This window comes from Onychomys torridus, chromosome 7 (assembly GCF_903995425.1).
Source record: "Onychomys torridus chromosome 7, mOncTor1.1, whole genome shotgun sequence".
Lineage (NCBI taxonomy): Eukaryota > Metazoa > Chordata > Mammalia > Rodentia > Cricetidae > Onychomys > Onychomys torridus.
The window spans coordinates 37,722,239-37,744,459 of record NC_050449.1 but is presented as its reverse complement, the minus strand read 5'-3'; the positions used below and the strand labels follow the sequence as shown (position 1 = coordinate 37,744,459).

Genomic DNA, 22,221 nt, shown 5'->3' with positions numbered 1-22,221 from the left:
TGAGTGATGCTCCTCCCACCTGTCTTTAGGTTGCATACCTCCGCCCCTCCCCCACAGTCCCTTTTTGAAACAGGGTCTTACTATGTAGACCAGACTTGCAGAGATTTGCTTCTGCCTCCTGAGTGCTGAGAATAAAGGTGTTCCAGCCCAGCCGAGCCGGATTTTTTTTTTTTTTTTTTTAGATAGGGTCTCTTGTAGCCCAGACTAGCTTCAAATTTACTGTGTGGCTGAAGATAACCTTGAGATCCTCCAACTCTCCAACTCTAAATGCTAGGATTACAGGAGCACCATTATGCCTGGCTTTTTTATATTTTATTTTTCTTTATCTAATGTACATTGGTGTCTTGCTTGCATGTATGTCTGTGTGAGGGTGTCAGATCTTGGAGTTACAGACAGTTGTAACTGCCATGTGGGTGCTGGGAATTGAACCCGGGTCCTCTGGAAGAACAGTCAGTGCTCTTAACCGCTGAGCCATCTCTCCAGCCCCCATACCTAGCTTTTTAACATGACTTTTTCCTTTAGGAAAGTTTTGTTTTTATTTTATGTGTAAATGCCTGCCTGTATGCATGTGTACCTCATGCATGCCTGGTGCTCAGGGAGACTAGAAGAGGGTATCAGATGGCTGAGAAACCCACATTGGTGCTGGGAACCAAACCCAGGTCCTCTGTACGAGAGCAAATGCACTTAACCATTGAGGCATTCATCTCTTCATTTGTGTGTGTGTGTGTGCGTGTGCGTGTGCGTGTGTGTGTGTTGTTTTGTTTTTCGAGACAGGGTTTCTGTGTAGCCCTGGCTATTCTGGAACTCACTTCGTAGGACAACACTCAGAGATCTTCCTGCTTCTGCCTCCTGAGTGCATGGACTAAAGGTGGGCGCCACCACTGCCCAGCTAGTTTCTCTCTTTCTTTTTTTTTAAATAGAAATGCAAGCATGGTGGTACAAGCTGTAATCCTAGAATGTACCTAGGTGGAGTTCAAGGTTGTTCTGGGCTATATGGCAAGTTTGAGGCTGGGCTACATGAGACCCTGTCTCAAACAAAAAACAAGAAATACTGTCTACTGCCAGGCGGGGGTGGCGCACGCCTTTAATCCCAGCACTCGGGAGGCAAAGCCAGGCAGATCTCTGAGGCCAGCCTGGGCTACAGAGCGAGATCCAGGACAGGCTCCAAAGCTACACAGAGAAGCCTTGTCTTGAAAAACGAAACAAAAAAGAAAAACAAAACAACAAAAACAAAAACCAAACAACAACAAACTTGCTTCCTCTTTCTCTCGGCCCGAGTCGCCGTCAAGATGGCAAGTCAAGATGGGCAAGTGTCGTGGTCTCCGTACTGCCAGGAAGCTCCGCAGTCACCGACGGGACCAGAAGTGGCATGATAACAATACAAGAAAGCCCACTTGGGCACAGCCCTGAAGGCCAATCCGTGCCTCTCATGCAAAGGGAATTGTGCAGGAAAAAGCAGGGGTTGAGGCCAAACTGCCAGATTCTGCCGTCAGGAAGCGTGTCAGGGTGCGGCTCGGCAAGAGCGGCAAGAAGACCACAGCTTCCGTGCCCAGTGACTGCTCGAACTTCATTGAGGAAAACGGTGACGTTCTGATTGCTGGATTGGTCCAAAAGGTCAGGCTGTAGGTGATATTCCTGGAGTCTGCTTTAAGGTTGTGTCCCGTTTGGCCCTGTACAAAGGCAATAAGGAAAGACCAAGATTCTAGATTTTGACAATGGAAATGCAATAATAAATTTTCATATTCTGAAAAAAAAAATACTTGCTTTCTACTGTTGTAGAAAGTTTAGTTCGACTAGAAGAAATACCACAGTTACACTAATTGTTTAGGCCAATGCTGGAGAGGTGAAGCTGTAAAATTCTGAGGAGCCTTCTGGAGCCCTTTTATCTGCCGATAATGAATGTACCTCAGCAGGTATGGTAACCTGTTCAAATCCTCTGGGACATAATGGAGGGAGAGAATCGACTCCCTTAGGTTATTCCCTGACCTCTCTATGCATACCATGGCAGACGTGCACCCACACTACACACATTTAATAAATGTAATTAAAAAAAAATTGCAGGGCGGTGGTGGCGCATGGCTTTAATCCCAACACTTGGGAGGCAGAGGCAGGTGGATCTCTGAGTTCGAGGCCAGCCTGGTCTACAGAGTGAGTTCCAGGACAGCCTGGGCTACACAGAGAAACCCTGTCTAGAAAAAAACAAAAAAAAAAAAGAAAGAAAGAAAGAAAGAAAAACAAAAAAAGAAATTGAAAAGAAAAAAACCACTGAGCTGTTCTGTACAGGGCGCCATGTGGCTGTCTGAGATGAGGCCGGCTATGTCGCAACCCTAATTCCCGCCCAGAGGAAGGTGCCGCCCCTTCGAGGGAGGGCAGCGGACGTGACGCAGAGCTCAGCAGTCCTGCACCCCGGCTGAAGTGCAGGCTCGGGCTCCATGTGCCTTCAGTCCCCGCCGGCCCAGGTCGCCGGCTTCTGCAGGACCGCAGCGGCACTGCCGCGCCTGCGCCCTAAGCGGAGCCATGTCCGGTAACGGCGGGGCGGCTGCAACCGTGGTGAGTCCTGAGCCGGTCACTCGCACCTCTCAGGGTTTTTTTTGAATGCAACGATTGGTCCAGGTTGCCATGCTCCGTCGTCTATTGGTCAGAATAGCTAGCTGTCATTCCCCCCGCCAGACCCTTTAAAGGGCCAGTAACTAGGTTGCCCTTAGTAAGGGAAGGAGAGAGCTGAGCAGTGGGGGCGGAGTTGGGAGTGGAAAGATGGTCCACTCTGGCCTTCTGTCTGGATTTCCCTTGGCGTGAGGGATAGTGGGCCGGTAAAAGTGTATACACAGACAAGATCCTTTCACGAAGTAGGGGCCGAGACAAATCCAGCTGCCTTGGAATACGATCCAATTGATTCATGGGAGAGCACACCCCCAAGTCTTAAAACTACATACAGACGTCTTGGAGGTGTGCCTTCTCCCTTTCTCCGTTATGAAAGTCACCCAGCCACCCACAAAGTCACCAGCTGAGACACACTTGAATTACTACTGTGAATAGGTCTTGTCATTCCTTGCCTGCTGGAAATCTCTGGACACTGAGCCCTGAGGCCACTGACTGCCTGAGATAAGGCAGAGCTGTGGGGCCTGCTTATCTCTTGCCCAAGCTGTGAGCAGCGGGGAGTCTTTGCTAGTGAAGACATTTCAAGGCTCTGGGTTAGGAGGAGGAAGATCTGGATTCCAGCACCCACTTTCTTCCTGTTCATAGCTGTGAAACTTTTAGCCAGTAATTTGACCTCTCTGCATCTCTGTGACACTGGGTGGAAGTACCTGCCCTATCTAACCTAGTAGGGCTGTTGTGAGGGCAATATGCAAGGACATGGCTCAAGCCTATAAGTAATAATGCTCCATTCACCAGGCTGGTCTCAGACTCCTGGGCTGGGGTGATTCTCCTAGTTATCAGCTTATTGAGTGACTGCAGACATGTGCTACCATGCTCTGTATGTCTTATTCTGAATTTTATTTAATTACTGTTATCATTAGTGTGTATGTGTTTGTGCCTGTGGATACATGCCACAGTGCAGGTGTGGAATGGACGATAACTTCTGGAAGTGAGTTCTCCTTCCACAGAATCTTGGGATAGAACTTAATATTATCAGGTTTGTACAGCAAGCTGCTGGCTGAGCCATTGTGCCAGCCCAGATACTTTTTGTTTGTCTGTTTGTTTGTTTTGGAGACAGCGTTTCTCCCGTGTAACAGCCCTGGCCTGGCTGTCCTGGAACTCGATTTGTAGACCAGACTGGCTTCAGATTCACAGAGATTTGCCTACCTCTGCCTCCTGAGTGCTGGGATTAAAGGCATGTGCCACCTGCCCAATTCCAAATACTTTTTTAAAAAATTAATTGATTATGCCTGGCAATGGTGGCACATGCATGCCTTTAATCCCAGCAGAGTCAGGAGGATTTCTGAGTTTGCTTTTATGTGTATGGGTGTTTTGCTTGAATGCATGTCTGTGTGAACTACTGTGTGCCCAACAGAGGCCAGAAGAGGGAACCAGATCTCCTGGAACTGAAGTTACAGACAGTTGTGACCCTTGTGTGGGTACTGGGACTTGAACCTAGGTCCTGTGGGAGAACAACCAGTGCTTTAATCAGGGAACCATCTCTCCAACTCCTCACCTCACAATACCTTTTTTGGGGGAAGGGATTGAGACCGGGTTGTTCTGTGTAGTCTTGGATGTCTGGGAACTTGTAGACCAGGCTGGCCTAGAACTCAGAAATCTGCCTGCCTCTGCCTCCCTAGTGCTGGGATTAAAGACATGCATGTGTCACCACCGCCCAGCTTTATTTATTTTTTTAAAAAATTATTTATTTATTATATATAGTGTTCTACCTGCATGTATCCCTGCAGGCCAGAAGAGGGCACCAGATCTCACTATAGATGGTTGTGAGCCACCGTCTAGTTGCTGGGAATTGAACTCAGGACCTCTGGAAGAACAACCAATGCTCCTAACCTCTGAGCCATCTCTCCAGCCCCCAATACTTATTTATTTTTTTAATGGAACAGTTGGACTTTCTATACTGGCTCAGTTAATTTAAGGAATTGCTTGAACCTAGCAATTCCTTTCTGAGGGTTCCCTGTGGCCTAGAATCTGTGTTGAATATTCAAGCGTAGCTAAATTACAAAGACGATCTCAGAGTCATTTGTTGGAGGAATAATCCCAGTAGAGTAGAGTTCAAGAGCAAGTTTTCACCTCCTCTGGTGACCAAGAAACTGAGTGTCTGCTACCAATGAACCTGTGGGATGAGGGGCCCGGTGCAGGGAAGGTGGGCAGTTTCTACAGTGGCTCCAGTCAGCAGAAGGAAATAAGACCTTTGTGTCAGACTGCAGAACCCAGTTCTACCTGCTTGGCACTAAACACCTTTATCCAAGGCACCACAACAGGAGGAAGAGGTGTGTCCGTTTGAGCTCTTGGCTCTGGCTCAGACATCAGAGAAAGTGTTTAGACAAATGAATGTTAGGTAGTTTATCTTCATAGTCTTATGGGGTATCTTGAGGCATTAGGTGGTCTTTTGTTTATCAGGTCCTTGATGGTGATGTTCCCAAAGTCACCCAGTCAAGAAGATGAACAGGACTGTACATTAGATACACCTCAGTCCTTATAAGGGTACATCCTTTTCAGGGTAAGGAACCCTTAGTGTCTCACCTAGAGGTTAGTGAGGCTTTCTCAAGTGCCTGAGTTGTTGTGGACAGTGACCCTGTCTTCTAGTGATGTGTGACTTCAGCTGTCCAGCCCCAGCCTCTGGCAGGCCCCACCCTCCGGCAGGGCCCACCCTCACTGTGCCTAGGCTGATGGGCCTTATCATTTTACCCACCTGGCCGTGTGTAGCCCTCCCACTGAGAACAGCCTTGGCCAGGCTAGGCTTTGGGGCTCAGTGTCCCAGTGGCTGCTGCTACCATAAGGGATCCTTTTACAGCTTTCTTCTGGTCTCTGCTTCTCTGGATCCTATAGGAGGGCCGAAGGTACCAAGGAAGGTTAAAGGACCAGGCGTGGGAGTCTTTCCCTGTTTGAAGACTCACAGCCAGAGGGTCTGGGGGGGGGGGGGGAGTGTCCTTTCTCCTAAGCATGTGATCCTGGTTCTTGGAGAAGGTGTCGTGAACAGATTGTAACCTGGGGACTTTCTTCCACAGGAAAAAAACGGCTCCAAGATGAGGGTGATCCGAGTGGGGACCCGGAAGAGCCAGGTGAGTACAGATGTGGGAGTTGCCAGAGGAGTTCTAATACTCACAAGACCACCAGCTGAGGGGACCCAGAGGGTTAGTTCCTAGCATAGGGGAAATAAAGAATGCCTGGGAGTCAATTTCATAGGGAAAGGCAGTTTACTTCCTCTGAAGTAAAGTCCCTAGACCAGAGAAGTGGATGGGATACAGAGAAAGGATTCCCAATTCAGGCCCTTCTTTCTCATCCCAGTGTGAGAGGTCTAGTCCCTTTTTTAAAAATCTTTCTTGACCCATATGAGGATTTGAGCCTGGAGCCACTAGTGGCCAGGGAAGGGCAGGAACGATCCAGATCTCTGTCCCCAGCTGGCTCGCATACAGACGGACACTGTGGTGGCGATGTTGAAAACCTTGCACCCTGGCATGCAGTTTGAAATCAGTAAGTTCTCTTGAGAGGGCGAATGGTAGAGAACGGGAAGCCAGTGAATGGGGGAACACAGCATTTTTGGCCTTGCCCAAGGTCAAAGCCTGTTTGTGAGAATCTGTTGCGTCTGCTTGCAGATGGAGGGATGGCCTCCTGTGTGCGTGTTCACCTCCGACTGCCTGGGCTAGCCTGCACTTACTACCCTCTGCCTTGGGTCTTTTTTTTTTTTTTTTTCCAGACTGGGTTTCTCTGTAGCTGTCCTGGACTAGCTCTGTAGACCAGGCTGGCCTCGAACTCACAGAGATCCACCTGCCTCTGCCTCCTGAGTGCCGGGATTACAGGTGTGGGCCACCACCGCCTGGCCTGCCTTGGGTCTTTTTATGAGTGTGTCTGCTTTTTCTGTTAGTGTGTGTATTCCTAGAGGGTAGGAGCTGGGACTTATGTGCCTCTGACCCCAACTGTGAATCTTAGCACAGTGCTGAACCACTGGTGGTGATAGATGCTAATTAATGGGTGCCTGATTGACTCTCTCCTCAGTTGCTATGTCTACTACAGGGGACAAGATTCTAGATACTGCACTCTCTAAGGTAATGGCAGTCCCCATCCCTGCCTTTCCAGTCCCTCTCCCCACTTCTTCCCCAAGAGGGTCACTCTGAGGCTCTTTTTGGCAGATTGGAGAGAAAAGCCTGTTTACCAAGGAGCTAGAATACGCCCTGGAGAAGAATGAGTAAGTGAGAATGGGAGAGCACGGCACTCCTCCAGTCTCTTGCTAGAACCCCAAAGTGGCTCCCTAATATTAGCAGGACTGTTGGGTTAGGCTAAGGAGCTCATAGGCTTCCACACAGGGGAGCGTCTTGTTTTGGGGCCACCTAACTGCATAGAGTATGAGATTGGTTGGGGAAATGGGGTAGAGTAGTTGAGAGGACAGCAGGCCTCAAGGTCCTTAGGTGTTAGGGCGGCTTCTTCCTGAACAGCTGCAGTCAAAGCTCGGGTGGGTGGAGAAGGGCAAGGTCAACTACTCAAAGCCACTCTCCATGTTCTCCCCTCCTGTCTCTAGAGTGGACCTGGTTGTTCATTCCCTGAAGGATGTGCCTACTATACTACCTCCTGGCTTCACCATTGGAGCCGTCTGCAAGTGAGAGTTATGCGTGGGAGGGGTCTGGGAAGGGGCTTAACCCCACCACGGGAGGCTTTGACTTTTTCCCCTTTGGAACTGGCCCACGTAACCCTCTGCTGTGAAGGTTGTCAGTCATTAGGCATGGCAGGAAACTCGGGAAAAGCCAATTGCTTGGCTAGTTAGAGTGCATGGAGTTGGGCTCAGTGGCACAGGCCTATGATCCCAGGTACTAGGGATAGATAAAGCAGGAGGATCAGAGGTTCACAGCCTACCTGGGCTACAGAGTGGTTTCAACCAGCCTGAGAACTTAGTGAGATTGTGTCTCAGGGTGTCGGGTACAAGAAGGCTAGTTTATGATGGCTTAGCTGGTGAAGACATTTGCTTCCAAGCTTGATGACCTGAGTTTAATCCCTGGGATCCACATGGGGGAAGGGGAAAATCGAATCCCATAAGTTGTCATCTGACTGACACATGGCCATAGCATGTGTATCTCCCACCCTATAAATAAAAATTAAAACAATCAGCCAGGCAGTGGTGGCGCACGCCTGTAATCCCAGCACTTGGGAGGCAGAGCCAGGCGGGATCTCTAAGTTCCAGGCTAGCCTGGTCTACAGAGCTAGGACAGGCACCAAAACTACACAGAGAAACCCTGTCTCAAAAAACAAACAAACAAACAAACAAACAAATAAAATAAAACAAAATTAATTAATTAAACAATCAAGAAAGCAAAACTCAAAACCCTTTAAAAAGAAAACAAAGTCAGGCCTGGTGGCTCACACCTATAATCTCAGCATTCAGGAGGCTGATACAGGAGGATTATTGTGAATTTGAGGCTAGCCTAGGGGTACATTGTAAATTTTTGGGCTAGAGTTAAACCTGTTTCCAAATAATAATTTTATTTCATCATTTGCTCTCCAGACGGGAAAACCCTTGTGATGCTGTTGTCTTTCACCCAAAATTTATTGGAAAGACCCTAGAAACCTTGCCAGAGAAGAGGTGAGTGGGGCCTGGTATGCAGAAGACAGAGGGATGGACAGTGGAGAATGGTGGGCAACTCTTGTTAAATTTAATTCCAAACTCTCTCTCTGAGCAGCGCAGTGGGAACCAGCTCCCTGAGGAGAGTGGCCCAGCTACAGAGAAAGTTCCCACACCTGGAATTCAAGAGTATCGTATCCTTTCACAAGAGGGAAGGGACAGTGACCAAAGAGCAAGAGAGGTCTAGAGCACTCTTGAGGGTCCTGAGTCTAGAAGGACCTTCCAAAGCAAGTGGTCCAGGGGGGCAGTGGGTTATCTCTTTCCACCCACCCACCCATCCAACCCCCATCCATCCATCCATCCATCCATCCATCCATCCATCCATCCATCCTTCCATCCTTTTTCAGTGTTTTCTTAAACTCTGGCAGGTGCCTGGCCACGAGGATAATTATAAAATAAACAGTGCTCCTGCTTATATAGTCTACATGTTATAAACAGTGCTCCTGCTTATATAGTCTACATGTTAGTTAGACAGGCATTGACAATACATATGATACTGATCAGTAATTACTTCTAGGTGGCTGGGATGGAAGGTGCTTTCATTTTTACTTTGTTTGTTTTAAAGACTTATTTATTATGTACACAGAAGAGGGTGCCAGATCTCATTACAGATGGTTGTGAGCCACCGTGTGGGTGCTGGGAATTGAACTCAGGACCTCTGGAAGAGCAGTCAGTGCTCTTAACCTCTGAGCAACTCTCCAGCCCCCGATTTTTTGTTTTTTTGTTTTTGAGACAGGGTTTCTCTGTGTAGCTTTGCGCCTTTCCTGGAACTCACAGGCTGGCCTTGAACTCACAGAGATCCACCTGCCTCTGCCTCCTGAGTTCTGGGATTACAGGCGTGCGCCACAACCGCCTGGCATCATTTTTACTTTTTATGCTACTAAACGGTTTTGATTTTTACAGTGACTATGTGGTATGTTTCATAAAACTAATTTTAAAAACAGTATGTGCTGGGGCTGGAGAGGAGGCTCAGTGGTTAAAAGCACTGGTTATGTTTCCAGAGGTCCCTGGTTCAACTCCCAGCACTCACATGGTGGCTCACAACTGTCTCTTACTTCAGCTCTGGGGGATCTGATGCCCTCTTCTGGCTTCTGCAGACATACATGCATGCAAAACACCCATACATATAAAACTAAAATACTGTTCCAGTCAGGTGTGGTGGCACATGCCTTTAATCCCAGCACTCTGGAGGCAGAGGCAGGCAGATCTCCATGAGATCAAGGCCACCCTGGTCTATCAAGTTCCATTCCAGCCAGGTGACACTGTGAGATCCTGTCCCAAATAGTTAGCTGAAGGGGAAGAGACTGGGACAGAGGGTGCACTGTGTGGGTCCTGATTTCTCCTTAGCACGTCTCCACAGCGGGGAAACCTCAACACCCGGCTAAGGAAGCTAGATGAGCAGCAGGAGTTCAGTGCCATTATCCTGGCTGTAGCTGGCTTACAGCGCATGGGCTGGCAGAACCGGGTGGGGCAGGTAGGGGCTGCCCCATTCCATTCCAATCTGCCTTTCTCTCCTGCTATCTTCTGACCATTCTGCCAATAACACTGACAAACCAGAAGTAAGCCCAGGCTAGGGGGAGTGGGATTAGAAGCCAGACTCATGCTTGTACCTCCCCCAGGCTTCCCAATTGGGAAACCCTAGCTCGCTGCTTTTGAACACCCCAGCATTCTGTCTGTTCTGCTTTCACAGATCTTGCACCCAGAGGAGTGTATGTATGCTGTGGGTCAGGTAAGTTTGCCTGGAGAGGGCTTTGTTCATGTGCCCCTTCAAGAACCTGGTTCATAGCCTTTGGCATCTGCTTCCCACCAAATAAAATGTTCAGGGAAGGGTGGGCTTTGGCAAGCAGAAGACCCTGGGAAGCAGGTAGGAGTGGTTCCCATGTTCAGCTCCATGACTGGAGAAAGCAGGCCTGTTTTTCCTTTAGGGAGCCCTAGCGGTGGAAGTCCGAGCCAAGGACCAGGGTATCTTGGAACTTGTGAGTGTGTTGCATGATCCCGAGACTCTGCTTCGCTGCATTGCTGAAAGGGCCTTTCTGAGGCACCTGGTAAGACTTGGGTCCTCCCATGGTGGTATGAGGACTTGGGGAATGAGGAAGGGCAGTAGGCCGTTTCTCCAGTAAGTGCTCTGTAAAGGTAACTCAAAGAGTTGTGGAGAGGACCTTGGTCTGGCCCAGCAGCCTTTTCAGTTCATGTCCTTAGGTTTGTGGTCAAAAGGTGGCGTTAAAGGCCCTTAGAGCTCAAAGGAACTTGTCATTGCAGGAAGGAGGCTGTAGTGTGCCTGTAGCTGTGCATACAGTGATGAGCGATGGGCAAGTAAGCAGGGAAAATGAATGGGGGGCGAGGCGCTTGGCATTTCTGTGTGCACCCGAACATCTAAGCAACTTTCTCTATGTGGTACAACCCATTTTATTTCCTAGCTGTACCTGACTGGAGGAGTCTGGAGTCTAGACGGCTCAGATAGCATGCAAGAGACCATGCAGACTGCCATCCAGGTCCCTTTCCAGGTACGGAGCAGGAGGTGGAGGAATAAACAAGTGCTTGCAATCTTCCCTCTCACCAAATTATAACTCCTGTCATCCAGCATGAAGATGGTCCAGAGGATGACCCGCAGCTGGTTGGAATCACTGCCCGGAACATTCCAAGAGGAGCCCAGCTAGCTGCTGAAAACCTGGGCATCAGCCTGGCCAGCTTGTTGCTGAACAAAGGAGCCAAGAACATTCTGGATGTTGCACGGCAGCTTAATGATGCGCACTAACTGGTCTATAGGGTACAGGAACCCCAGCTGCTTCTTTCCAGTGCCTACATCTGGCTTCCAAGTACCCTGTGCTCCCTAACTTTGGGGGGTGACTATCCCAGGAGACTGAACCACAGGGTGTTGAGACTTCCAGAGACATGCCTCACCTTGGGGCTTGATGACTGCCTTTCCTCCTCAGTAGTTGGGGCTTCATCTCTTTAGAAAAAGTCCATGCCAATCTTTGAATGTAACCAATGCCACTAATAATTAAACCAGCTCTGAATGTCGTTGTTGTTTTGGTGGAGTTGGGGAAGATATAAATAAACCCAAAGCGCTTTAAACCTGAATTTTGAATCTGGGACTTCTGTTGTAAAAAAAACTAACAAAAACCTTGACTACTTCCATGTTCTCAAAATATATCCAAAGAAATATCAAGGAAGCAGAGAAAACAGCCTGCCTATCTCCAGTGAGCTACTTGTATTAGACTTTCCCATTCCCCACTGTCCAAAGAAAGTAAGGGAACTTACCCTATAGTCCCACCTCCCACCACAACATGGCTAGAGCCGGGCACATGGCTCTACCACGCAGCCATGTAACCCCAGCCCCGGGCCTACAGCAATTCAAAATTAAAACAAGACACTCCATTTTTAAAAAACCAAACAATCCTTTAATAAAATTAGCCCATCGAAACTCCCCACTACCTAAGGATCTAAACTTGGGATAGCTGCAAAAATTCCAGTTCAGAAGCCAACAGAGGCTCAGTCCAGAGAGGGATTCACCGACTTGTGCTGGTATCTAGGTGTTTGGGTTGAGTCGCTGGGGAGAAAGGGGGATGGCTAGGCCCGGCTGCCAGTCTCCTGCGGCAGGAACACAGCTCTTCTTCTGTCCACAGGCCTGTAAGCTTCTTCCAAACCCTTTCCAGGAGGCATCCTGGGGAAAATCGGTTCATAATACAGTGATTTTGTCCCGGCCACACCACACACCGGCCTATGGATGAAGATGGGGGAAACTGGTTTGAGAGGCCAGCAAGGGGGGGTGGGGGACAAACGGGACCAAACAATATGATCCGCTTCTCTTCACCAAAGCCTGGTAGTCAAGTCACTTCGGGAAGGTCCAGGCGAGGGCTAAGCACCAAGCTGAAGAAGAGACGCCCAGGTTGCAGCAGCGGAGGGACTCACCTTCAGGCCCACCTCTGCCGTGCGTCACAGCAAAAAGACCAGACTCCTGGAAGGTGTCGCAGCCTCTCCGCGCGGCCCATCGAGGACGGAGGTCGGCGAAGCTCCGGGATGGGCAGGTGCCGCGGCGGGCGCGTCCTGCGTGGCTGAGCCGGAGGCCGTGCAGGGGAAGGGAGGCAGAGACGCGCGAGGGCCGAGGAAGGAGCCCGGGGACGAGGCGGCCCGGCCCGCAGTGGCTCAGCTCTTTCAGTGGGGGAAGTGGTGGCCCTGAAAAGGGCCTTTGTGGAGGTGTGGGGAGGGCTGGGCGGCCGCGGCGCGGGCCCTTAGTACTCCTGCGAGGCCTGGGTGGCCTTCTTGCCGCCCGCCGGCGCCTTGGGCCCCACGGTGGCGCTGGTCTTCTTGGGCAGCAGCACGGCCTGGATGTTGGGCAGGACGCCGCCCTGCGCGATCGTCACGCCGCCCAGCAGCTTGTTGAGCTCCTCGTCGTTGCGGATGGCCAGCTGCAGGTGGCGCGGGATGATGCGCGTCTTCTTGTTGTCCCGGGCCGCGTTGCCCGCCAGCTCCAGGATCTCGGCCGTCAGGTACTCGAGCACGGCCGCCAGGTACACGGGAGCGCCTGCGCCCACGCGCTCGGCGTAGTGGCCTTTCCGCAGCAGCCGGTGCACGCGGCCCACCGGGAACTGCAGGCCGGCGCGCGATGAGCGCGACTTGGCCTTGGCGCGGGCCTTGCCGCCGGTCTTGCCGCGACCCGACATCGTGTACGAGGTAGAAGGGCAGAGAGAGAGACACGGAGCAACACCGACCAAGCAGACCAACTGCCAACCGCCGCAGTCAACTGTCGCCGCGCGCGGGCGAGCGCGCCCTTATAAGCTCACTGGGCACGCCCCCGCGTCCGCCTGATTGGCTCTTTTCTCTAACACCGGCCTCTGGTTGGTTCCAATTAACCCTTCGGTGACGCGCCTAGGCGGAGAGAGCTCGCCCAGCGATTGGTCCAATTTGAAAACCTTTTACCCGGGGAAGAAAGCAAGGCGGAGTAGCCGCAAGCAGGAGGCTAATCCCCCGAGCAAGTGGCCAATCCGTATTAAGCGCGCGAAATTTAAACGCTACTGAGCGCAACCAGAACCGGAAGACAAGGAGGGAGGAGTCTGGAGCCACCTCTACGGTCTCTGGGAAATCTGGGCCGGCCTAGGGTTTTAAAGGAAAAGGGTCAGCTGGGCACTGGTGTTGCCCGTCTTAAATCCCAGTGTTCAGGAGGCAGAGGCAAGTAGATCTCAGTTCAAGGTCAGCCTGGTAACAGAGTGAGTTCCAGGACAGCTAGGGCTATGCGGGGAAACCCTGTCTCGGGAGAAAAAAAAAAAGCTTAAAGAGAAAGGGTCTACACTATAGACCACCACCACTTCTCTCCTTCCAGGACAGGGCATTCCCACTCCCTCCTCAAATCTGGCAAAGGGAAGGTTTAAAAGAGGAAAAAATGAGGCTGGGCGTGGTGGTACATGCCTTTAATCCCAGCGCTCTGAGGCAGAGGCAGTCGGATCTCTGAGGTCAAGGCCAGTCTGGTCCACAAAGTGAGTTCCAGTACAGCTAGGGCTGTTACACAGAGAAACCTTGTCTCAAAGAGAGAAAGAGAGAAAGAGGAAGAGAGAGAGAGAGAGAGAGAGAGAGAGAGAGAGAGAGAGAGAGAAGAAATGAAACCTGAGAGTTCAATCCTATGTCAGAAAGCTGAGCGTTATGATCCTTTGTTTTACTACAAGTTAATATTTTAATATTTATTCAACATGTTCTGTCTGGTTTCAGTTCAGTCACTTCTTGCAGGAAAGGGTCTGATGGGGCAGAGGTAGGCATACTATTGGAAAAGGTACCCACCCCAATCCTTCCAATCGATCCTAAAATGCCCATACGAAAAATAAATATTATCAGGCTGGGGATATAGTTCAGTGGTAGAGCACTTAAGTACAAGGAAGCCCTGAGTTCAATCCTCAAGCACCTCAAAGGTTAGGGGAAAAAAAAAAAAAAAAAAGAGGGAGAGGAGTGGATCTACCTACAGGAGCAAGTAAAAGACAACCCTTTATTGTCGCCATTTTGAGCGCATGGTCCTGCCTCTGCTCTTCCTAATCAGCACACTTAATTTTAAAGTCAAATGTGACATTACCTCAGAGTTATAGGGCCCTAACTCTAAGCCTAGCTCAGGTTCTCTCTCAAGGTCCAGCAAATTCCTGTAGAATCAGGGCTCTGAAAGTTGAGCTGTGAATATTTGCATAAAAGCTGCTACATCTCCCCTTACGAGGCTGCAGATAGGACAGAAAGGGAGAGGGTAGCAAGCTAAAGAATGCCATAGGCAAAGTCCAACCAATGGACTTTAAATCCAATAAGGTCCAGGTCAATATCCACAGGTGATGGGAGAAGCTGAAAACGAAACCGAAAAATGAACAGAGAGGCCTGGACCAGAAGGCAGTCTTGGACCAAACAGGCTGGTCCTGGGTGAGGTCCAGTGGAGACTGTGTGGTAAAGGACAATCTTCAGGGAACTCAGACATCATAGAAGAGTCGGACAAGCTGGTAACGGATGGAGAAGGTCACGGCACTGCTCAGGATCTGGAAGGAGAAATGGACTGGAATAAGAACCCAGGTAAAATAGAGACAAGAAAACGTAGGTAATGACCCCACCCTGGATTCTACCTGCAATAGCAGCAGGAGCAGTGTGAGGTTTCTCTCGTGTATGGGCCCAAAGACTTTGAGCAGCAGGTTGATGAGGGTCATGTTGTTACACTCAGTGAAGGCACCGTCCTCACTCTCACCGCGGTGGACCGTCACCAGCCGGAGGCTCTCTGCTACCTGGAGGGGCCGGATGTGAAGACAACTTCTGATACACACATTTCACCAACGGGGAATCTTCTTGATGCTTCCAAACTCCCCTTGGGTCTGAGAAGGCCTAAGTTTCCCATGTCCCAAGTTAAGGATGGTGGCCTGCCTGGGGCCTTACCTCCTTGTTACCTTGTTACCTTTAAAATAAAGGTGCCCAAGAAAGAGAGGCTCTTGGTCTTGAACTTGGAATAGCTCATCTCCAGTTTGCCTGTCTTCGTATTGAGTCTGTAAAGGGAAGATGATTTCATGTGATTGAATCACTGCTCAGAGAACTCTCCACCCTGCTGTTACTGAGCAGAGTACTGACTACGTAAGCACTGGAGTTTGTTTCTGTCTCTGCTGCTTATATCTGGGTGACAGAAACTGTTGTAAGCATTACACATGAAAGTAAATGTGCTTTGGAAATTAGAATGGGCTACCCACATACAGCTCTCCCTTCTTTTCCTCCTCTTCTTCTTACATAGGAAATGTGTAGGCTGGCTTTAGCTATCCCCAGTGAAAAGCTGTAGTGACGCTCTGAAGCCCCGGAGTGGCTACCTGGGTATACGGTGTCGCGGGCAGGGGACGATGTGAAAGAGCTGAGGCAGCGAGTAGAGGAAATTGAATACTTGTGGCATAAAGAAGAGGAGCATGGTCTTGCTGAAGTGTCCCAAGATTCCCACCACGGCAAAGGTCATGCCAGCAAAATAACAGAAGGTGTCTCCCACAAACACCTGTGACGGGTACCTGTATGGGAGAGAGGAGCTGAGCCGACGGCAAGAGTCACCACTGACCCTTTCTTTCCCATCACATACTCTCAGCCACAGGCTAGTCCTGACCCTGAGTTCTAGGGGAAAGTTTGTTCCAGAAATTCTATAGGCCCCAAGGCCCCAAATTCATCCATTCCTGGGGGCTCCATAACATTGGTTCCCAACTACTGCGAGAAGACAGCAACCCTTAAGTAGCAGGCTGGGGTGTGGCTTAGTGATAAAGTAGTCACCTAGCATGTACAAGGTCATAAATTCGATCCCCAGCACTATGGTGTATGTGTTGTGAGGGTGAGGGATGGTATCTAATAGCACATGCTTGTAATCTCAGCTGTTATTGAAGGCAGGAGTCCAGCCTTGACAATACAGTAAGTTCAATGCCAACTTGGGTAACTTAAGTGAGCATGTGCGTGCACGCGCACACACACACACACACACACACACACACACACACACACACACACCCGCCACCCCAATCGCAAAAGAAAAACTAAAGGGCTGGGGATACAGCTAAATATTAGTGTTTGGGTAGCATTTTTAAGACCCCCAGATTCAATCCCCTGTACCATAAATACAGGAATGCTCACCCACAGAACAGGAATGGTAAACCACTACCAACAGAAGTCCCAGGAATACCCAACAGATATGTACAATTTTAGTCTCTTCACTAGAAGCCAGGTTATGTCCAGACCATCCCTCCCACATATCTTTTATCCATAGGCCTACTTACCAGTTATGGTACAGCAAGCCCAAGGTGGTAAAAAAAAATGGTATCATGAAGTAAAGGGAAAAGACATGATCATCCCGATAATCACCTTGGGAGCAGAGTAAAAAGGAAGAAGTTAGAACCCACATCCCTTATGCACCCTGGTCTCATCTGTGTCTAATTTATGTTCCCAGCCATGTTCCTCACCCAAGTCAACTCTCCCTCACCCTGCCCCCACTGGTCTACAACTTCCCAGGTAGCCAAGTCTGACCTCCACCTCCCATGCGCTGGGATTACAGGTATTTGTCACCATCCCCAGCTCTAACTTCCCCTTTCACATCACCCAGGCAATTCCCAATACTCTAGCACTTTCACTGAGGCTTCAAAAGAAGCTAGTGACTGTCTTAAATGTGAAATTCCGGCTGGGGTTTGAATACCAGTTTTACTTCCTAGCTGTGTGAATTTGAATATGACACATTGAATTTCTCTAAGCTTCCATTTTCTCATCTGTCAAACAAGATAAAGCAAGTTCCACAAAGTCGTCATCTGATTTAAAGGAAATAAAGCTTTAAAAGTGCTCGGCTTTAGCAGGGGGGGGGGGGGGGAGGTGCTCACGCCTTGAATCTCAGCACTTGGATCCCTTGAGTTCCAGGACTACATGGTACAGCCATGTCTCAAAACAAAACAAAGCGCTCAGTTTTAATAAGCACTTGTTGATGTCCAGCAACTAAAGACAACCAGAAATATCTAATAGTCAAACTTGGGTTTACTTAGAAACTAAGACTTCTGAAACCATATACCACAGGGAACCATAAAACATATCACTCAAGGGAGTGCTGAGGAGCTTGTTTTAGAATTTTGTTTTGGGTAATTTGGGAGAGGAAAAAGGAAGTAAAGATGTACTATGAATTGGGAGCTCTCAGAAGGCACGAGTAATTTTTTGTTATTGTTTTGTTTTTTGAGACAGAGTTTCTCTGTGTAGCTCTAGAGCCTGTCCTGGAACTCACTCTGTAGACCAGGCTGGCCTTGAACTCACAGAGATCCGCCTGCCTCTGCCTCCTGAGTGGGCATGAGTAATTTTTAATATACATTTTTTCAATCTAAGAAGTAGGAGGAAGTCAGGTGTAGTGCACATGGCTGTAATCCCAGTGCTTGGGAGCCAGGTGTAGTGGCACATACCTATAACCCAAGGGCTCGGGAGACATAGATAAAGATCTGATCATGGGTTTGAGGCCAACCAGGGTTACATAGCAAGACTGTCTCAAAATAACAAAACAAAAAATGGGAAGAACTGAATTGTTATTGGAAAAACATGCTAGCTGAAAGGGGATCCTGGTCATTTTTATGTTGTGAGCTCAGTCATTGTTCTGGGTTTGCCTGTACTCAGATATAGTTATGAAGGGAAGAGTCTTTGTTTTCATCTTTGTGTGTGTGTGTGTGTGTGTGTGTGTGTGTGTGTGTGTGTGTGTCTTTTTCCACCGTGGTCAGAGGCTGAGTGACCATTTTTGATGCTGGGGTTCTGTGCAACTGTTTATCTCCAATAGAAATCATCGGTCCAGCCAGGACAATCAAGCTATAAATGACAGCACTGCTGTTCTTCTTCCTTGTGTTTAACTCCCTGCTGCTGCTTGCAAAGTAAAAGCTTCCATTCTAAAACGGCTTTGTGTTGTGCCCTTCCCCCGGGAATTCTCTAAATCCACGCCAGGCAATTCCCTTAACACGCAGGCATCTCTTTCCCCACCTCCAGTCCTACCTACCTCCCAGCTCCACTAGGTTGAAGACAATGATGGAAGCAGAGATGACTAGTGACTGACCAGCCTCTAGGCCATTAATTCCTGCTAGGATGTTGATGGCATTGGTACAGAAAACTGCAAGCAGTCCCATGTAGACATAGTACAGGATCCCTGTGGAAACAGAATCAGAGTTAGAGCTACCTAGGGAAGTAGGATTTGGATTTTTTTTTTTTTTTTTTGAGAACAGAGCACGGGATGAAGGAAAGGATCTAATAGGCAAGGCCTCGTAGCACAGGTCTATAATTCCAGCTACTTGCAAGGCTGGGATAGGAGAATTACCAGTTTAAGGCCTGCCTGGGCTAAGGAACAAGGCAACTTAGTGTGTGACCATGTTTTGAAATTTTAAAGACTTATGTATTTTATGTATATGGGTACTTCGTCTGCGTGTACATCTGCTCACCAGAAGAGGGCATTCAGATGGTGATGAGCTGCCACGTGGGTGCTGGGAATTGAACTCAGGACCTTTGGAAGAACAGTGAGTGCTCTTAACCACTGAGCCATCTCCCCAGTCCCCCTGATTTGAAATTTTTAGAAAATGGAAAAAATAGAAAGGAAAAGCTTTGGTATAGCTCAGAGTGCTTGCCTGGCAAGCATGAGATCTTCGGTTCAATTCCTTGATGCAGGAAGGAAAGAAAGGGTAGGAAAGGTGAGGGAAGGAAAAAGAGAAATCTGAGCAGACACAGGGACAGCAAAGGAATACACGATGGAGAATACAGAACACCAGCGAGGGTGTTCTGTTGGGATCTCAGAGGGAAGGGTACCTTGAAGCAGGTGCTGCAGGAGCACCAGTGATGGGGCTACTCACCCAAGTCCAGATGCAGGCCAAGAACCCAGCGGAAGGGCTTGGGCACCACGATGGTTGTGTTGCCAAAGTTAGTGAAGTAGACCATGAGGAGAGGCAGCGAGGCAGCTGTGGGTAGCAGCAGCTTATGGCGCCAGCGCAGATTGAGAACATCGTCGGCGAAGCCCAGGAAGATCATGCAGCAGATGGCAAGCAGGGCACCTATCAGGGCCACAAACTGGGGAGGGCTCGGGCCAATCAGGACTCAAGCCTGCTATCCTCCTTTCAAGAAGTCCTGCTTCCTGTCTTTTCTTTGGGAGTAGAGGGTTGAACCTGGGGCTTTGGGCATACTAGGGAGGCTCTATCATTGAGCTACAATCACCAGTCCAAGAATTCCTGTCTCTACAGTTGGGTCCACAAGCACCCTCTGCCCAAATCTAAATAATCCCCAACTCAAGTAAGTACCCGGCCCCAGCCAACCGTCCCCACTAGTGCACTTACTTCATGGTGGGGGAATGCCTTACACTGTTGCTCCACAAAGCAGTTCAGGAAGGGGAAAGGGATGAAGCAGAAGAGGATGATAAGGAAAACAGCACCGCTGATCACTCCCTGGGACTCTGGGCTGCGGCCCAGCAGCAACCGGTGGAGGAAGAGGAAAGGGGCGTGGTCACTCACTCTTGTAGGGGTTACAGTAACCCAAAGTGGCTTTCTTCCCGGGACTTTGTTTTGTTGGGGAGTAGGGAGAGTGTGCACAGGGAAGAGGATACCACTGCTAGAAGTCCGAACACCCAGAGGTCCCATTCCGTCCTTTCCAGGATAGACAATTCTATCACCCCACCCCACTCCCCCCAGAGTTCTGAGTTGCCCAGGTTAGCCCTCTCGGCCCAGCGCAAAGCCAAACACCTCAGTCCTCGCCCTTGTCCTGCACAACCTGGCCCCCTAACCCAGGACACTCACATCTGCTGCCGGCCGAGCTTGTTGAGATCCTGGCCACAGAGGCGCGCGGCGATAAAGTGGCTACGAAAGGCAGGAATGAGGGTGACAGTAGCCACGAACCCCAGCAACGAGCCGATCAAATTCACCAGCAGCGGCAGCGGCAACTCCGGGAAGGCCCACATGGTGACCCGCCAGGGGCCGCCGCTCCGCCGCCTACTCAGCTAACTGGCAAACCCGGCACAATCCCAGAGGCCTCGGCAGTCAGCAGTGCCGCACCCTTACACGCAGAGTGTTCCCGCGCCAGCAGGAACAAAACCCAACTATGACCTGACCCTCCCTCCTGACCTGCAAGAGGCTCTATGAAGCAATCTCGGCTCTGCCTCGCTGCACCTACCCATTGTTTCCGCCCGGATCTTAATTGCTAAAGAACTATCGCTGCTGAAGACCGAGGCACCATTTTTAAAACGGGCACTGGAGCCGGACGAGTGGTGTTATTTTAAACTACACTTTTGATCGAGAGGAGTGGGTGGCATCATTAGAGTTTTGGAAACTCAACAGAAGAAAAGATAAGTGGATACTCTCGGAACATCATATTGTACAGCTCAAAGCGGAAATACGCTTTGCCCAGTTCCAACATGAACGCTTCCTTGTACCACGTGGCTGACACAGCTTGTTCTGTGGTTCCACGTCGTCCCCCCCCCCCCCCGCAGGTCGGGTTTAAAGGGCTAGCAACCTGAGCTTAATCTAGGATATCCCGGGGCTAAAATATGGCTACTGAAAGCCTGTGGTCAAGAGAGAAGAGAGTGTGGGACCACGCATGCTCTTTGCAGGAAAATTGTTGCCAACACAGTAGGAAGCCAAGGTAAACACTGCTTCCAGAAGCGCAGCCACAATTTAAAAGGATTTTGTAAATTCGAAAGCTCAGACACTCGAAAAGCCCCTCCCATTCTTTTTCTTGTTCACGATCCAGGTACTTTTCCCTCAACAACCCACCCACCTTCTGCCTCCACTATAGCAGTTTGTTGCTGGGCAACCCACGGCTGCATTTCGCCACCGAGGGAGCTGTTTGTGCGTTCGGGTACTGGATTTAAGCAGGGACTTTAACTTGCCAAGCTCTCAAAACACGGAGATAAACAAGCATTCGAAAGAGCTAATGAGGCAGGAGAGCTTAACCATACCTCTGGTGAGCCTGTGGGTCTCCAGTCAGGTTTCTTCCTCCAAGCCACTTGCCTTTTGACACCTGTTCTTCGGCAAGTAGCAGTTCACGGAAACGTTGATCTCTTAGGTGGCGAATGTTTTCCATTCCTCGGAGAGGAATCCACCACAGAGAATTAGGAAATTAACCATAGCATGGTATTTTGTCCATCCCATTTAACTCCTAGAGTCAAAGTGAGTTTGACATTTTTAAGGTAAAAGATAATCTTTCCTTTTCCTCCAAACCATCCAACAGGTATGAAATGCCCCTTCTACTTGAAAATGGCTATTAACCCTAAAGCCCCCTAAAACTCCTAACTCTCTCTCTCTCTCTCTCTCTCTCTCTCTCTCTCTCTCTCACACACACACACACACACACACACACACACACACAAATTTACTCGATAGTATATACTAAGTTTTGTTTTTTTATGTGTGTTCACATTCAGACAAACACCGGGGAGGAAAATGGTTCCTTTTCCACTGGTGTCTGTCCCCTGAGGGTTAGGACACAAAGATATCTATGTACAAGGCATCATTGAGCATGGTGAGTGAGTCTAGAAAAGATATAGAGAGTGTTAGATAGGAGTACACAAAAGTGAGAGGGCCCTGGGGTGTATTATCTTATATTTCTGTAGTGAGAGGGTAAGGGTCTTCCAAACGGGAATGTGAGCTACATGGAGCAGGTGGGAAGGCGGAGCTTGCAGGATCCTCAGGAGGGAGCATTCATCTATCTTGTTGATCAGGAGTAGGCTGAGAGAGACTCCCTGGAGGTGTGAAGGACAGTCTGTATCCTTTTTTTTTTTTAATTATTATTTTTATTTGTAAGCCAATCCTAATTAATCTTTTCCAACCTGGCTTAAGCTGTAAAATCTCTTTGTGTCTTTCTTCTCCAGCAATCATTTTCTTACCCTGCACCCATCTAGGAAGGTGAGAGGACTTTTTTGAAGACAGGCATTCGGGATTTATCAGAAATATAAGACATGTTACTCTCAGAAGTGGTGACTTGGATACTTGTCATATAAT

The 22,221-nt window shown here is 49.3% G+C and overlaps 3 protein-coding genes and 1 pseudogene across 5 annotated transcripts; 2 read left to right on the top strand and 2 right to left on the bottom strand.

The window, feature by feature from the left end:
- The first annotated feature begins 1,302 nt into the window (after positions 1-1,302).
- Positions 1,303-1,706, top strand: LOC118587569 (annotated as a pseudogene).
- Positions 1,707-2,341: 635 nt separating this feature from the next.
- Hmbs (hydroxymethylbilane synthase) lies at positions 2,342-11,350 on the top strand. Its single transcript, XM_036193879.1, has 14 exons — positions 2,342-2,550; positions 5,667-5,720; positions 6,060-6,132; positions 6,655-6,704; positions 6,789-6,844; positions 7,175-7,252; positions 8,153-8,230; positions 8,328-8,403; positions 9,630-9,743; positions 9,960-9,998; positions 10,195-10,314; positions 10,529-10,582; positions 10,687-10,773; positions 10,851-11,350. The coding sequence occupies exons 1-14, from the start codon at positions 2,518-2,520 to the stop codon at positions 11,022-11,024; spliced, it is 1,086 nt and encodes a 361-aa protein (XP_036049772.1). The 5' UTR covers positions 2,342-2,517; the 3' UTR covers positions 11,025-11,350.
- Positions 11,351-11,653: 303 nt separating this feature from the next.
- LOC118587797 (histone H2AX) lies at positions 11,654-13,028 on the bottom strand. The gene has a single exon (XM_036193881.1). The coding sequence runs from the start codon at positions 12,931-12,933 to the stop codon at positions 12,502-12,504; it is 432 nt and encodes a 143-aa protein (XP_036049774.1). The 5' UTR covers positions 12,934-13,028; the 3' UTR covers positions 11,654-12,501.
- An 896-nt stretch (positions 13,029-13,924) lies between these two features.
- Positions 13,925-20,621, bottom strand: Dpagt1 (dolichyl-phosphate N-acetylglucosaminephosphotransferase 1). 3 transcript variants are annotated; one of them, XM_036194263.1, is made up of 9 exons: positions 20,023-20,619; positions 19,567-19,687; positions 19,090-19,303; positions 18,249-18,395; positions 16,516-16,600; positions 15,577-15,765; positions 15,177-15,264; positions 14,854-15,009; positions 13,925-14,769 (listed from the first exon to the last, which is right to left on the bottom strand). In XM_036194263.1, the coding sequence occupies exons 1-9, from the start codon at positions 20,181-20,183 to the stop codon at positions 14,704-14,706; spliced, it is 1,227 nt and encodes a 408-aa protein (XP_036050156.1). In that variant the 5' UTR covers positions 20,184-20,619; the 3' UTR covers positions 13,925-14,703. The 3 variants fall into 3 exon arrangements, with proteins under 3 accessions (XP_036050156.1, XP_036050158.1, XP_036050157.1); XM_036194265.1 differs by lacking the exon at positions 20,023-20,619 and having other exon boundaries at positions 14,226-14,769; positions 19,090-19,287; positions 19,567-19,633; XM_036194264.1 differs by lacking the exon at positions 13,925-14,769 and having other exon boundaries at positions 14,943-15,009; positions 15,158-15,264; positions 20,023-20,621.
- Positions 20,622-22,221: the final 1,600 nt, after the last annotated feature.